At 38.1% G+C, this 15,102-nt stretch overlaps 1 protein-coding gene across 5 annotated transcripts in view; it reads left to right on the top strand.

The window, feature by feature from the left end:
* The window catches only part of TNIK (TRAF2 and NCK interacting kinase), a 355,562-nt gene that overhangs the window by 186,400 nt on the left and 154,060 nt on the right, over nt 1-15,102 (top strand). For all 5 annotated transcript variants that reach the window (XM_084874084.1, XM_084874083.1, XM_084874082.1 and 2 more), the window contains exon 3: nt 4,956-5,012. In XM_084874084.1, the coding sequence (XP_084730210.1) occupies nt 4,956-5,012 (57 nt within the window). The remainder of the gene's footprint in view (nt 1-4,955; nt 5,013-15,102) is intronic.

Raw genomic sequence — 15,102 nt, 5'->3', positions numbered from 1 at the left:
TTGACCTCCTGAATATCTTTTTTTGACTCTGTCTACTACTGGCCTTCTTTGTAACTTCGATCCCAGCTCAAGTCGCCATCATATCTCAAATGAATTACTAAGTAGCATTATAATTGTTATTTTTCCATCATCTTTTCTGGTTTCCTCTGTTTTAGGCATTGCCCCTAGGACAATCTTTGCAAAATGAGACTTGAGCACTTTACACCCTTGCTTCAAACCTTTCAGTGGCTGCCCATTGGTCTTAGGATAAAGACAGATCTCCTCAAAGTGGCCTGTGAAGTCCTTGCTAGACACTTACTCTCTACTCCAGCCATACTGGCCTGCTTTTAATTACTCAGATGCTCTAACTCAGCGTTTTTCAACCGCTGTTCCGCGGCACACTAGTGTGCCGCAAGATGTTGCCTGGTGTGCCGTAGGTGCAGACAAGACAAGAACTTTATAATTTTTCACTATTTTGTTTACTTAATATTTCATAATAAAGTAATTATAAAATACTTTCTTTGTGTTTATTTGATTCCTATTCAAGAGAATTACTTTATATATAGTCAATATAGGCACAGAGTTAAATTTTTAAACATTTTCTAATGGTGGTGTGCCTCGTGATTTTTTTCATGAAACAAGTGTGCCTTTGCCCAAAAAAGGTTGAAAAACACTGCTCTAACTACACAACAGGGGCTTTGAACATGCTGGGGGGGTTTTTTGCTTTGTTTGTTTTTGGTTTGTTTGTTTGTTTGTTTGTGCTTAATCTGGAGTATACTACCCAAAGCTTAACTAGTTTATTATATTCATCTTTTAGATCAGAGCTTTTAAAAAAAATTTACCCCAGATGGAGTAAGAAATATATTATTTTACATTAATTTTAAGAGTACACATACTAATATATAGGTAGGAAGGTAGATATGTAGGTAGATGGATACATACAGTCTTTGATTGAGTTCCCTAGGGAACAGATTCTGAGGACAGATGTTTGCTTGTAGGTGTCTTTTGGGGAGTGCTGTATCAACACCTGTGAGAGAGCAAAGACAGATTTGGGCAGTGGAAGGAGTTGAATGCAGCTGCAAAGCCCCAAGCGAATCCAGAAAGGGAGCTCTGGAGCTGATATGCCCCTTCCCTTCAACATTGTTCCACTTGGATATAAGGGGTGTAGGCTTTTATATTCCTACACCAACCAGTCATTACCTGCTTGCTGCCTCCAGGCAAAGGGCATTGGTTAAGGCAGGGAGCATGCCCTTGGGTCCACCTGCTGTGTTTGGCTAGAGTAAATTCCTGGAGAGAGACTCAGAAAACCTCATTCCTGAAGAAGGGATTGGGGGGTCACATTACAGTTGTATACAACAGTCAGTCTCTTGTGTTACTTTGGTCTTCTTGCTTTGTATAGTAAGTTTTGGAAACAGCTCCTCTAGGATTCTGGCTGATCTCTTTTCCTAGGCAAAGGTAGAAGCCCTCACCATTGCATAATGTCTAATGGTTGCACTGATGCTCATCATCTCCTCCCCATTTTAGCCCTCCCTCCCCATCTTGGTTCGAATCTTTGCTGATCTAGATGGTGGTCTTGTTGGAAGGACCCAGACCCTCTTTACTGAGATGTCTGAGCTCAACATGGCTTTCTCAGGCTTGACTGCAGCCTGAATATATAACAAAAGACTTGAATCCTCTGTAGCCAGAGAGTAGAAAAAGCTGAAGACCAGACCCAGGAATTAATGATCAGGGTAGAGTAAGAGGTGTAACCCTCAACTTGAGCCTGATTTGGAAGAAATGAGACTCTGAAACTTGGAATGAACACATTGAGCCTACAGGTGTGATATTCCCATCTTGATTGAAGACAGTACGTAGATCTCAGGATATAACCTCATCTCCCTTATGATTTTCACACATTGCCTTCAGTTGGTGATTAATCACCTTTAGCTTTTCTTTGTCTTTCTCCAGTACGTAAGTGTCTATTAGTACAAACTATCTGATTCCTTTTTTAAAAAGTATTATTTCCACTCTTGAAAGTATGAAACATTGGACTCATCAGTGTGCTCTCTGGCACCTGTATCCTACTCCTGTTCCCCACTAGTGAACATTTGACAGCCACACAGCTACAGTATGTCAGGAGCAGTCAATAAGCCACCTGCCACCAGTGATAAGGGTCATTCCTGGAACCAACTGACTGAGGGAGGGTTCCTCTGGAACATATCCCGATTTATTGACTGACATGTAGGAATTGTACTGGGGAGTGTTATTAGGCTCTACACCTGTGAAGAGAGTAGAATTGTGCAGAGGAAAGAGGTTAACTGCAATGCAGTCTCAACAAAGACATCAGCCATCCCTTGGAGTGGCCAGGAGCTGAGATGGCCCTTCAGAATTGTCCTACTTTGAGACAAGAAGTCTGTGCCTTTTTATTTCTGCCATTGGATTCTGTTATCTTTAGGATGGAGCATGACTTTGAACAGTGCTCTTTTGGCTGAGACCAATGACCAAAAAGGGTCTTGGCTGACAGCTGTAGGGTACTTCAGTATTCCATCTGAATGGTGTACTACAGCATCAATTATTAATGGAAAGAAGGATGGGTGAATGGATGGATGTATAGTAGACAACAGAACAGACAGCAGATGTACTGTAACATTCGATCCATGCAAAAACTGCCACTGCTGCATGCTCACATTGTGATTTTTTTTTCTTCTATTTGAGTTTATTTTCATGGTTCTTGAGATGCACATTTTGAAAATCACACTATTGTATATGATTAGTTGTGTTTGTGTAGAAAGCTGTGGAAACATGAAACTAAGCCCATCACCTGCAATTAGAAAATAGAAGAAATCTTCCTCAATAAAGGCTAGATCTAATCTAAGCTAAGAACAAGGAACTCTCACATTCTACCGGATGTCAGTCCTTGGACAGGGGAAAGAGATAGTGGGTGGAATGCCTGCATTTTCCACAACCCTGCTTACTCATGTGGTCAGCTGGAAACAGATGTATTTCAGTGACCTAGAAATGAAAATACTCTTTCTTCCAGGCTAGCCTCAGGCTAGCAGCTCTAAAGCCATCTTGCTGTTCCTTAGGAAATAAATAACAGCTATAACAAAGCCTAGGCTTTCATGGCTATTTCACGACAAAACCATTGTTTTTCTCTTGCATTCATTTTAGGGAGGAGGTAGAGTGCTCTATCCTTGAGTGATTTAGATTTCACCTTGATATTGAATTACTCTGTAAGGAACAAGCATCAGCTCAGCTCTTTACCTTAAACACCAGGTAGAAGAAAGGAAGAAGGGCCGCAGAGGACCAGGCTGGTCTGCGCCTGCCAGCTCTGCTTTCATCAGTTTGCTGTGCTTTCTTCCTCTTTCCTTGTGGACGGGCCTTGTACTCTTGAGGAGAAGATTGACATAAGGCTTTGGGTGCTACTGGAATTTTAGTTTTGTTTTTCTAGATTTACTCTGTTATTTTTGTTATTGTTATTTCAGAAGAAGAGAATTTTACTTCATTCTTTTATTAAGAAATGACTCAGCAATTGCACTCTGACAGGATTTTTTCTTCTTCTACTTTTTGTGGAGAAAAATGTAACCCTTTGTCTTCCTTTAAACTATTCCACCTCCCTCAGAATTTAATTTTTAGTCCTTAGTTGAATGTGTATTTTTAGATCCAAACTGAGGTATAGAGTCTAGGTTTATATTTCTCATTGCTCTCATAAATGGAAGTAACTTAAAATTAGGAGTAATATTACATTTTTACTTCAAATGTCTCCTTTAATAACATCCTTTTTGCTTTGTCCTCAAATGAAAAAAGTAAAATCCTACATGAGAGATGAATGTCTCAATGTTTAACTCAAGTAAAATATGAAAAGAAAGTTTGCTTAAAAATCTTTTTTTTTTTTCATTTTCATCATAAGAATTTTAAATTCAGGATCTGGAGGACAGAAGCAGGATAAGTGTCCAGGATTTTAGGTCCTTATTAGTTGTGAGATTCGGCCTCTCTCTGAAAGAAGGGTATTGGATGAAGGGTTGGCTCTTCCTGTGCAATTTATTTGTGATTTTATGAAGTTGATTCTCTAACCACTGTCTCAGCAATGGCTGTGCCTCCAGTTTCTAGTGATCTCTGGGTCAGCTAACTCCTGGCCAGTCCTTCACAGTCTTTCTCAATCTGGACCCTAATTAGGTTTGACATTCTCCAGTGATGTAAAAGGCCACTCAAGCCGGGCCACCTCCTTCGGGGCCCTCCCCCTTCAAAGGTTGACAGCTCCGTTGCCCTCCTGTTGCCAGGCCCTGGGGATGCCTGTTGCTTGGGCCTGAGCTGAGCCTGCTAATTGTTCCATCTCCAGGTTCTCAATTTAGCTGAAGCTGCCATCCCAGAGCTGTATTAGTCAGTCATCTGTCAGACCCATCGGGAACTCTTATTTCAGCTTGGCAGTGAAATTTAAAATGGCAAACAAGGATATTGTCTTTTTCATTGTCACCGTCAATGACATTATAACAGTTACTAAATTGGAAGTACCAACAACCAATTCAGACCGTTACAAGATACTTTAATCATCAAGGACACTAAAGTCCCTTTACATAGTGAGGATTTTTGGACAGAGGAAATACTGTGTCTCCTCCAGTTAGGTCTGGCTCCCCTTCCACACAAATCCAACTCTCACACAAGCCCTCATCTAACACTTTGGAGGGGAGGTAGAACCAAATTATTCAGCATTGCCTTTTTTATTTAACTTGACAACTAGTGTGAAAACAAGCCCCAAAGACAAAGTGATGGAGATGTTTTACAAAATAAACACTAAATAGAAATAAATTGATCTCAAAGCATTTAAGATGTGTGTGTGTGTGTGCGTGTGTGTGTGCGTGTGTGTGTGTGTGTCTGTCTGTCTGTCTTCCTCATTGGCATTCTGTAACATTAATCTAGGTAATATTGTTTTTCCCAGTGGGAATGATAATATTGCTCATCAGAACTAAAATCCTCTTTATTTTATCTTTTTCATACAGGGTCGCCATGTCAAAACGGGCCAGCTTGCAGCCATTAAGGTTATGGATGTCACAGGGGTAATGTATCTTTATCTTGCCATCTCAATCATATATATTTATAATAAAAAAAAGTTAGGGATAGAAAAAAATTATTTTTTAGAAATAGAATCCTTTTAAACATCTAAAATCTTTTCACCCTTGTGCTTAACATAAAGAAGAGTATCCAGCAGCTGACTGAGAAGACAATGAGTAAATCACTCTAAATTAGATATCTATACTCTGCCTTATGTTGTTAGAGTGAAGAATAAATAATGTGCACTGATAATTTACATAACCACAATGAAAGATATTTGCATATGAAGACAGAACACAGCTTTGCAGGTATTAAAAGAATATTACAGAGATTACACAGAAGTGATGCGTCTTAACACTTTCCCAGAGGTCCACCTAACATTGGAATAGACACCAGTTATGGTATCTCTAATCTCCTAGTGGAATATTTAACATAAATATTTTCCTCCCCCAAATATTACTGAACAAATAATCATAATAACCACAAATTCTTATTATTTAGAGCAAGACTGAAATGAAATTTCTGCCTGGATGATCAGAAACAATCTAAGAAATAGACTTTGTTTGAAATACAATCTTGTGCTTTCATTCCTTTTTGCTGAGTCCATTTAAAATATGTTAATGTCTTTTCAAGAGTACAGAGTGAAAATCAGACTTGAAAGGACTCACTGGACATCAAAAGCATGTTAATAATTTTCTATTGTCCTGGGGATTTTTCTAAGATGTTTGTCTGCTATACATAAAAGCTAAAAGACCAAAGTCGTCCATCAGCCAAGAAATGGATTATTTAACTACGTATAGAATAAATTGGTCACATAAAGGTATCAAGAACCAAAATACAAATTAAAAAAGACACATGGATGTCTGCATGTCAGACTTCAATTTATACCTTTTCTGGCTTGATACTTTTGATAGTCTATATTAGATGGTATACTCTCTACCATAATACTAATTTTACTAATTTTCATTTATACCACACATTGTACTGATTTATTTTCTTTACCTATTATTGATCTGAATTCCTCTTTAATTATATACATTTATAACCAGTAAAAAAGCTGTTTTCATATGCCTATTAGCACTTAGATAAAGTAGTGCTTCCTTTTATTTGCCCTACGTACATCATTCCAATTTCAGAGGTTGCAAACCAGTTCAAAAATCTAATCCAAATTAGTTTCTTAATTCACCTTGCCTTTGCTGAATGAGAAACTGCATGCAAATTATACTAATTGGGTTTAGGTTCTGCCACTTGAAACAGAAAACTCAAGACAACAAAGGCCGATGCATGATGGAAATGTCTTGCTCTCTGGTGTTAAAGGAGTCTGGAGTTGACAGCCCAGGGAGTAGGGCAGCAATATGATGGAGTAGACAGATGGTTTTATCTCTCCATTCCATCATTCTGCATGGCTTCCACACTTAAGGTCACATCCATGTTCAACATGGTTGTCAGTTTTCCATTGATCACATTCTTTGCCGGGCAGAAGAAGGGGAGGGGTTGATAGCTGTAGGGTAAAGAAGAGAACCCCTTCCAGTGAAATATTTCCTATTTACATACAACATTTCCACTTAGTTTTACATTCATTGGCTATAGCTGGCTGCATGGAAGCTGGGAAATGTAGTCTTTCATTCTACCAATGTGTGCAGTTAAAAATCTGCGTTCTACTAGCCAGGAATGGAGGGAGAATGGATACTGATACGGTCGTTTAGCAGGGTCTGACACAAAAATCAAGATCACATAAGATCAGTCTCCACATAGAAACCCATTTATAAACGTGTGAACCTTTTACAAAGCTCCCAGCACAGAACAAAGGAAAATTTATTTTGTTAATCCGCTGAAGTCCTACTACTGTATTTTCCTTGGAGCGAATAGGATCTGCACATAATGCAATGCACGTGGCAGTTTAACAGCTCAGGGTTGTGGATGGAGTCCAAGACATTTGTGCTGTAAAGTTTTATTGTGTGGTTCTGTGGAACTGCAGTTGAGTTCCATTGACATTGTTAATCTCAGGGCACACGTGTGCAACAGAGTTGAATGTTGATGCGCAAAGTATGACCTGAGAGCACAGTACATTCCTCTTCTAGTTTCTGGTTCCATTTGTGAGACTTCAAATTGCTTGATGAACCACTTACTTTTACGAGACCACTTTGCTTGGGATCAAAACAGTTACATAGCTATTTACCCCAGAGGATATGTTTTAGTTTTTAAGGAGTGGCAGTTAGCCTTTCTCAACGGGGTTTCACAAGGCCACTAAGCCCTACAAGAAAATGATTAGAGAGACCCTTTTCTCAGTTCTCCCAATGATGGTACAAAGCTAATGCCATTTTCATGCATAGGAGAGTCATCCATTGCATACAATGGATGCTTTGTAGTATTTTGGCTTGATTCTCTTGGGAAACCCCTGTTGAAAGGGCTGTATAGTTGCCCTGATGTAGGCACATCGTTGGCCATTATGTAACCACTGACCCTTAACAAAGACAAACATGGATACACATCTGGAAATGGTTTTCTTATTCCCAGGGTATCTGATGCAGCATCAAATGACTTTTGTATTACCCCCTTACACATCCCAGTCAACGTAAGATTTCCTTTGTGAAACCCATGTGCTATCCTCAAAAAACAATCTATTTCATTTTGGCATGTTGTCTTTTGTGTATTATGGAATGTTGCAAAAGCTTCTTACCAATTATTATAATTGTGCTCATTATAGCTGCTCTGTTAAAAACTGAGATGAATTCTCAAAGGTCATCTTTGTTAATTGTTTGCAATGATTTACTGCAGTGTTACTATGTTTATTGTAGTGAAATTGATAATGCCATAAGCCTGAAATCAATTTCTAAATTATTGTTTTTATTCCATACTGCTTCTTTTTATCTTATTTTATAGAAAATAGCCACAGAGATAACTGGATATAATGCTCACTTCCTCCCTGTTGTAGATCTGAGACAGTTCCAAATTTCTTAATACTTGCTTCAGAATTAGTACTTAAACTCAGGCTGTCTTTGAAGTTATTTTACTTTCTGAAATAATTATGAGAATTTCTGCATTTTGTCACTTTCTGGGGATTCCTTCCCTATGAATTTGTGTACTCTAGATTTGCCTACAACTGTGGTCGGCAAACTGTGGCTCTCGAGTCACATTCGGCTCTTTGGCCCCTTGAGTGTGGCTCTTCCACAAAATACTACGGCCTGGGTGAGTCTATTTTGAAGAAGTGGCATTAGAAGAAGTTTAAGTTTAAAAAAAAATGGATCTCAAAAGAAATTTCAATCCTTGTACTGTTGATATTTGGCTGTGTTGACTAATGGGTTTGCTGACCACTGGCCTACAACACCGAAACAAAATTGGACTCTCTAGAGTGGTATTTCTCAAAGTGGACAGCCAGCATTACTGAACTATCCACATCTTTGGGGTGTGCATGAGAAATTCAGATTCCTTAGCCTGCTGCAGAATTTTTGGGTGGAGCCTCAGAACCTGCCTTTTTTATAAGTTTCTCAAGGATCTCCATGCACATACAAAGTTAGAGGAGCAATTTCTAGGGTCTTGTATTTACTGCTATCTGGCCACCAAGTATGAAGATACTATGATTCTTTGATAAATCCCCATATTCATCTGGACAAAAATTCATGGTGTAAACTAGTTTCTTTACAATGACACCTTAAAATCCATGTAGGACTCAATGAGATAATGAGTTAACAACAACACATTCACCTTTATAATGGTGGTAATCACATGGCTCAGGACACTGGATTGTGGTACCAAAGCCCCAGTAAACTGAGTGAAGTTGAAAATATGATTTCCTGGCTATTGCATATTCAAACAAAAGAAAAAACTTAGCAGGGCCCAGGAAGTCACATGCTGTGATTAAGAATTGTGTCTCTCTCCATCTCTGGGCTCTGTTTTCTTCCCACCTGCAGATTCATGTTCTCATTAATTCCTTACCTCAGTTGCAGCAGAAGTGCCAGTCTGAGTATCAGTGGCCCAACTTGGGTTATGGCCCAGCCCTGAACCAAACCCTGTTTCTCTTCAGCCACATCTGGGTTGGGTGGCTAACCCTGGAAACTACCACAGTGTTGGGAAACATGATTCCTCAAGAAAAACCTGAGAGTTTTTAGAGAAAACAGTGGTAAGGATGCTGGGCAGACAAAACCAAAATAATGTTACTATGACATCAGATCATATTATAGTGGATGTGTTTAAAACTGATTTGGTCCTTAAGTAAAGTACCCCTCTACTTACATTTTTTTATAAATTTCAGCACAAAATAATAATAATGGTAACTAACCTTGATGGAGTGATTATTTGCCAAAACTCTTTTAAATACTTTCTGTATATGTATTCATTTAATCCTCTCAACAGCACACAAAATGGATTCTATTCTATTATTAATTAGTCCCAATAGTAGATGAGAGATCCAAGCATATTTTAAGGTTATCTTGCTCAATGTAACATGAAAATGGTAGAATGAATCTGTTTTAACTCTATCTTTTAAGTCCATCCTCTTAACCACGTTGCATAGGCCCTCAATCAAATATAGAAGGGTGTTTAGTGTTTAATTTAGTGTGATCTTTCATTAATTCATTCAATAAGCCTTTACTAAATACCTCCTTTATGACAGCCACTAGAAATTCAAAGACGAAAAAGTGGTCTTTTGCCTGAAGGGGATGCTCACAATAACACAATATTGCCCTAAATATTTATAAGTAAAGCTAATCCATTTTACAATAAACTTATAAAAATTATAAACAAACTTATCAAGATTGGTGTGGCAGTGGGGGGTAGTAAGTAAGCCTAGGAAGACAATCAGACGAGGACACTCCTGACCATGGGCACAGCCTGTACTAAGGTGTGGGGCTGGAGAGAGCACAGAGCATGTTCTGGAAAGTACTACATAGTGTAAAGACTAAAAAGTGCTTAGGAGAGCGTGACACATGATGAATCTGACAAGTTAGGGCCCAGTTGGTGAAGACACTTACTGCTGTGGCAAGGGCTTGACAAGGTTTTTAGTTTTTATTCTTCAAATTGAACACTTTGATCAAACAGTTTTACGCAAAACTTCAATATGTAGACAAGATATAAGGGGAGGTTTTTTTGGTTTTGCCTTGTTTTGTTTGTGGTGGTGGTGGTTTTTTATGAGGGGTGTGAGGCTGTAACTCCTACCCCCAACTACTGCTAGAATGTGGGCCCAGAAGTTACATAGAAAAGTAACACCATGGGATTTACCTACTAGAAGGATGCCTTTGAAGCCCTGCTTCATTGATTTTCTATTTCTGTCTTATTCACTGAATTCCTGTAGGTTGTGAGTGGCCAGTCTGCATCTCTCTGTGAAGAATAAGGAGATGGCCTTCTCCTAGTAGCCTCTGGGAGACTGGTTTGCCCATCGTTAGCAAACTCCATGAATGTTTGCTAAAACTGGACAAAAAGAAAAAAAATCTTACCATCGGGGATTGTTTGGAAGAGTCAGGGTGTGAGAAAGATGCACATCACACTTGGGTTATCGGCTTTTCCTAGGGGCACCGCCTCCATGTAAGAGAGAGCTGGGCATATGCTAGTTTTGACACTTCATGGCTTTCTTACCCTAGACATGTTGCTTAACCTTTCCTTCCTCCACATGTGTCAATGTGGATAATATCACTTCCCTCAGGAAGTTAGTGTGAAAAGTAAATACAGTTATTTATAAAGCATTTGAGAACAATATGTAGGACACAAGGTTCAGTGCATGTTGTTACCACAGTGTCTCTTGCAGACATTTTTTATTTTTCTCTCTGTGGCACTAATGATTCCCATAGAAGACAACACGCCATACCCCCTCCAGCTACAGGGCCTTGGCAACCGCTGTTTCCCTGCCAGGAACACGGTTCCCTCCTTAGTCACACCACATCACACTTTTTTCTATTTTTCCCAACGGGGTAACTTCCACAAGGATTTTAGAATTCAGCTCAAACTTGAATTTCTTGAGGCTGCCCCCCCAATTAGATCAGCTACCCATCTCTGTCACTCTTGGATTTCCATCTGTGTTCCCCACTAGACTATAGTAAGTGTCATTGTGGCAGAGCTTGAATCTGTCATGCCCATTGTTGTATTATTACATTGTTAGCATTGAGCATTATGCCTGAGATACAGTAGGCACTTAAATATTTGTTGAATGAATGTATTTAGCTCACAGTTGACGCACACAGCAAACCCAGGAGCTGCCTGCAGAATGTCATGGTAAAGTCACTAGTTCAGTCAATGCTGCAATGAAGAGATGTGAGCTTAGGCAACTCATTGACCTATTTTGGGTCCATTTCCTTAGATCTGTAAAAATATAATTTGCAGGTGCATAACCCCAACTTGAGGTAATTTTAGGGGATCCACACATGCTTAATTCTCATTTGTAACATATATATTTTAACATTTAATAAACTGTAGTTTTAAAAGCAAACCTCACTTCGGAATAGCATAAGCCTCATCCATCCCTGATGTCATTGGGGAGTTTGAGCTGATAAGCTTTTGGATTCTGAGTTGATGCTATAATGGGTTGATACTTTTGGAGATGTTGGGATGGGAGTGAATGTATTTTACATGTGGGAGAAAAGTAAATCTTTAGGAAACACAATGTTGACTGTGGTAGAATAAGGGCCCCCAATAATGTCCACATCTTAATCCCCAACACTTGTGACTATGTTATTTTATATAGCAAAAAATGAATGTTCAGATATGACTGAATTAAGGATCTTGAGATGTAGGGGTCATCTTAATGGATTTATTATAATGGTTACAGAAGCAATAAAGACTAATACAAGTGACCATCAAGGACACTTTAAAAAATAATAAAAATAAAATAAGTAAATGGCAAGCAGCAAACTCTACATTATATGCCAATTTTGAAGGCACTGAAAAATAGCAACTTCTCAATTTATACTGTCAGGTTATTCCTTTCATGTGCAGAATGTCATTCAGATTTCAAAACATGCTCTTTAAAAGTAATTGCTACCAAATAAATAAACAAAAAATAATTGTTATCATTTGCAGTTACTTGTCTTAGGAAATGTGGATTTTTCTCTATTCTTCAAAACCAAACAAAACCCCAAATTACTAATATATTGATGCTGATATGTGACTTTAAATTCTCCTCAAAAAATTCTAATTTTGTATTCATTAAAACAACCTCCTTATTGTCATTGATTATAACTAGATCAAACTTATAAAATTATTTATTGATTTAAAAAGTTTAGTTTTGTTGATGCTATTTATTGAAATCTTGAATAAAATTTCTATTGGAAAAATTATTAAATTTCTCCAAATTATTTTTTTAATTAAAAATCATATCCTAGCCCTAGCTAGTTTGGCTTAATGGATAAAGTGTTGACCTGTGGACTGAGTGTCCCGAGTTCGATTCTGATCAAGGGCACATGCTAGGGTTGCAGGCTCAATCCCTAGTAGGAAGCATGCAGGAGGCAGCCGATCAATGCTTCCCTCTCATCATTGATGTTTCTATCTCTCTCCCTCTCCCTTCCTCTCTGAAATCAGTAACAATATATTTTTTAAAAATCACATCCTAGAAAATGTTAACAGTCCCTTCAAATTCTAATAGTAAATAATTCTTTAACAAAAAAAAAAAATGTCTTCAACTTCTTGTCACATTTAGTCAACAATGAAGGTGAGAATGATTGACAAGTTGACACAAATGCCTACCTAATACCAAGGACTGCGTTGGAGAGCAGGGCAAGTGAGCAGGAGCAGCAGGGGTTGTAGCCATGTCCACACATCTAGAAGGTAGTGGCATTTATGAGTTCGTACACCTCATATTTCCTTCTCACGTTCAAACTGATCAGTCCCTTGGCTGTTATAATAATTACATAGTTTTATTCCTATTTCATGGATTGAGAACTAAATTTGGGGCACACCATTTGTTAGAGAGAGCACACTAATATTAAAATGTCTTATTAAATTCGGTCTTTAAGTCTTAGCATATTTTAGGGGCTTATAATATGTTCCCCTGTGTAATAAACATGCAACTTAACCCCATTCATGAGCAAATATTATAATTGCATGCTAACAAGCCCCTTTAATTGGACAACCAAAGTCAGGTTTCTCTTCAGCCTGGATTAAGATATCCCTGAACTGTTCTTTCATGACTAGCAGCTTTGGTTTCATCACCATGGGTAATTACCCTTCTTCTTCCTAGGAGTTTTCAGTATAGAACTAAGAGCACTGGCTTTGGAGTCGGACAAATCTGGCTTTGAATCTTAGCTTTAACATTTAAACATATGAATGAACTCCCTGAAACTTGCTTTCCTATTTGTAAAGTGGGATCATTAAAAACACCTACTTCATGGAGCTGTTTTGAATATTTATTAAGATACGATGCACACAGCCTCTAGAACATATTGAGTAATACATAAGTTTGGCTTTTGCTATATTTTGTCACCATGGTTGTGATTTCATATCATCATCACAGGTAGCTAGTGGCTTAGAAGCATCACCTGGAATCATCCATTTCTTTGAATTTGAAAATCACCCTCTCTTCCCATGGTTTGCTATCCTCTAGGAGGCTGGGAGTATCCTCTGCAAGCAATTAGGGAGGACCACTCCAACACACATGTACTTTTTAAGCCTCTACTGAATCACTTTGCTAATATCCCATTGGCCAAAGCAAGTCATGTGGCCAAACCCAGCAACAAGGAGAAGAAATGGACTTGACCTCTTCATGAGGGAAGTTGCTAAATATTATGGCCATTTTTTTTTTTAGTTTACTATAAATACTAAGCAATAAATAGATTTCTATGATCTTGAAAAAATCTTTATGTTGATAATAATGCTTTGCTTAAATAATCATTTCTAAGCCCTGAGAGGTGACTTCGATTATTATTTTTATTACCATTTACAGGTGAAAATATCTGACATTAGAAAAGTTTAAATGCCATGTCTGAATCAGCTTGGACTAGATTTTAAAGCTTCTAATTGAAGTAATAGTTCTCCCTACAGTATTGGACTTGACTTATTAAAAGGCTTTTTTTTAAAATTTGTGAGACTTTGGTAGCATTACTTTGTTTTTCCTTATGACCCAGTGGTCATTAGTTTCCCAGTGAGCTTGATCCTTAAGACATAAGAATAATCCATTTAAAAATATATAAGATATCCTTCTCTCAAAACCGTACAATCTAATTCTAGCCTCATTTATTGTGTTTGTCTTTTGAAAGCATCGTAACCCATCTCCTTCAATGAACCATATTGTGAGAGGGTAGATTACTTGTGGAATGATTAAATGAGTTCTTAAAGTCATAATAAATGCCTCCCTTTCAATTTCACTGAATGGTTTACTGCCATCCTTGCCCTAGATTAGAAATCCGGATAAACAGTAGTCCTGAGGGCCTGACAAATTGCATGGTCACTTACAAGATTATGTAAGATCTAGATTAAGGATCTATTTTAGGGCTACATAACCATGACCCACAGTGGTTCCATAACTGTATTTTGAAGCAGTGCAATTTAAACCTAAAATTCAAGTTACTAACATCCCTGCCCTCCCATCCTTGATATTTATTTTTCAGTTGAGAAGATTAAGAATGTCTATTTGTATTTCACTTTATAATTTTCACATACTTTATTTAATTATCACAAAAGGCTAGGACATATAGTGATACTATTATATTTGTATCTCATTGTAGATGAGAAAATTTGGCTCCAAAAGGATAGGTTACTTTTCTGAGATCACACAGACAGAAATGAGTGGAGCCCAAACTAAGCATGCCTCCCCCCCCTACCTGCCCACCCTCCCTTTTCTGACTCAATGCATATACTTTCTTCATGGTCACATCACCTCAGTTTACCTTTGCAAAGTGATAGAGAATGTTCTGACTTCATTCTCATCTCCAATACTATTTATTTTTTATGTAACTATAAACTGAATTAACAGTTTATTTAACTATTTCATAAGTCTTATTTTCTTAGTGATAGGATAAGCTTTTAGGCACTTTCTTTACCCCTCAACCCCCACCTCTGATTCTGCCACATCATTCACTATCCTGTTAAGAACCCAAAAGGCAGGCAGCAAATACTTGTAGGAGCAGACCGACTCCTCACTAGGAATGACCCAAGCTGTCAGGCTGCAGTGGG

Source organism: Pipistrellus hanaki (assembly GCF_964339955.1).
Source record: "Pipistrellus hanaki genome assembly, chromosome: 2".
NCBI classification, from domain to species: domain Eukaryota; kingdom Metazoa; phylum Chordata; class Mammalia; order Chiroptera; family Vespertilionidae; genus Pipistrellus; species Pipistrellus hanaki.
Note: the sequence above shows the minus strand (reverse complement) of the source record. Positions and strands in the feature narration are given on the sequence as shown.